Source organism: Plasmodium vivax, genomic scaffold (assembly GCF_000002415.2).
Source record: "Plasmodium vivax scf_4440 genomic scaffold, whole genome shotgun sequence".
NCBI lineage: Eukaryota > Apicomplexa > Aconoidasida > Haemosporida > Plasmodiidae > Plasmodium > Plasmodium vivax.
In genome coordinates this window covers 1-947 of record NW_001851926.1, presented here as the reverse complement: position 1 = coordinate 947, position 947 = coordinate 1, and the positions used below count along the sequence as shown (strand labels likewise).

Below are 947 nucleotides of genomic sequence, written 5' to 3'. Positions count from 1 at the left end.
TTCTTGGAAATAATAAGGATCCTAATCATGTAAAAAGTGTTATAACAGATTTTTTGAATGTGCGGGATGGCGTTAGTAAAAAGAATAATAATTATAGTTGTCAATATTATTTTCATAACAAGGATTTCCAAGATTTGAAAGAAAACTTAGAAAAAAAAATTTTGTATGACTATTTTAAAGACTTTCAGTCTATTAAGAGTAATATCCATTCAAAGGCTAAATACGACCTATATAATAAATATATTACTTATATTAAAAGCTTATATGATGAATATGGAGAAGATTGCACTGATCCTATTGATTTCATGGAGTATAATTGTGATGAATATTTTGAACAAGACAGCAAGGCCTATGATCCAAATGTTCTTCTAACAACGTTAAAAAAATATAAAGGACAAACATTAGATAGTAATAGAGGGCCATCAGCTGATGATATGCCCCCAGAACTTAAGGCATTTTTGGCGATGCGTAGTACTGGTGGAAGAACTGAAAATTTGCCAGAGGTTCCTGAACTCCAACCTCCAAAAGGTGCAGGTGCCAAAGATCAAGGATCTAAGGGTTCGGCAGAACTTGCACGTCCTGATGTATCCGTAAAGAAACCTGAGGGCGCTGAGAGCCCAGTGGCACAAAAGGGATCTGGCTCACATTTAGTCCCATTTAAATTTTTGGGCTTATTCCCTGGTGGATCTGGAAAAGCAAAGCCAGTAACCACTAAAGGGAAAAATGTAGTGATCCCAGCGGCACAAAAGGAATCTCGCTCATCTGTTGGCCCATTTAAATTTTTGGGCTTATTCCCTAGTGGATCTGGAAAAGCAAAGCCAGTAACCACTAAAGGGCAAAAAGTAGTGAGCCCAGTGGCACAAAAGGAATCTCGCTCATCTTTAGGCCCATTTAACTTTTGGGGCTTATTACCTGGTACATCTGAAAAAGCAAAGCAAGTAATCACT

At 37.3% G+C, this 947-nt stretch overlaps 1 protein-coding gene across 1 annotated transcript; it reads left to right on the top strand.

Moving 5' to 3' along the window:
* On the top strand, nt 1–947 carry PVX_157260 (variable surface protein Vir12, truncated, putative; the record flags this gene model as incomplete). The annotated part of the gene is made up of 1 exon (XM_001612300.1): nt 1–947. A coding segment is annotated over one exon (947 nt), but the record flags the coding sequence as incomplete, so codon positions are not given.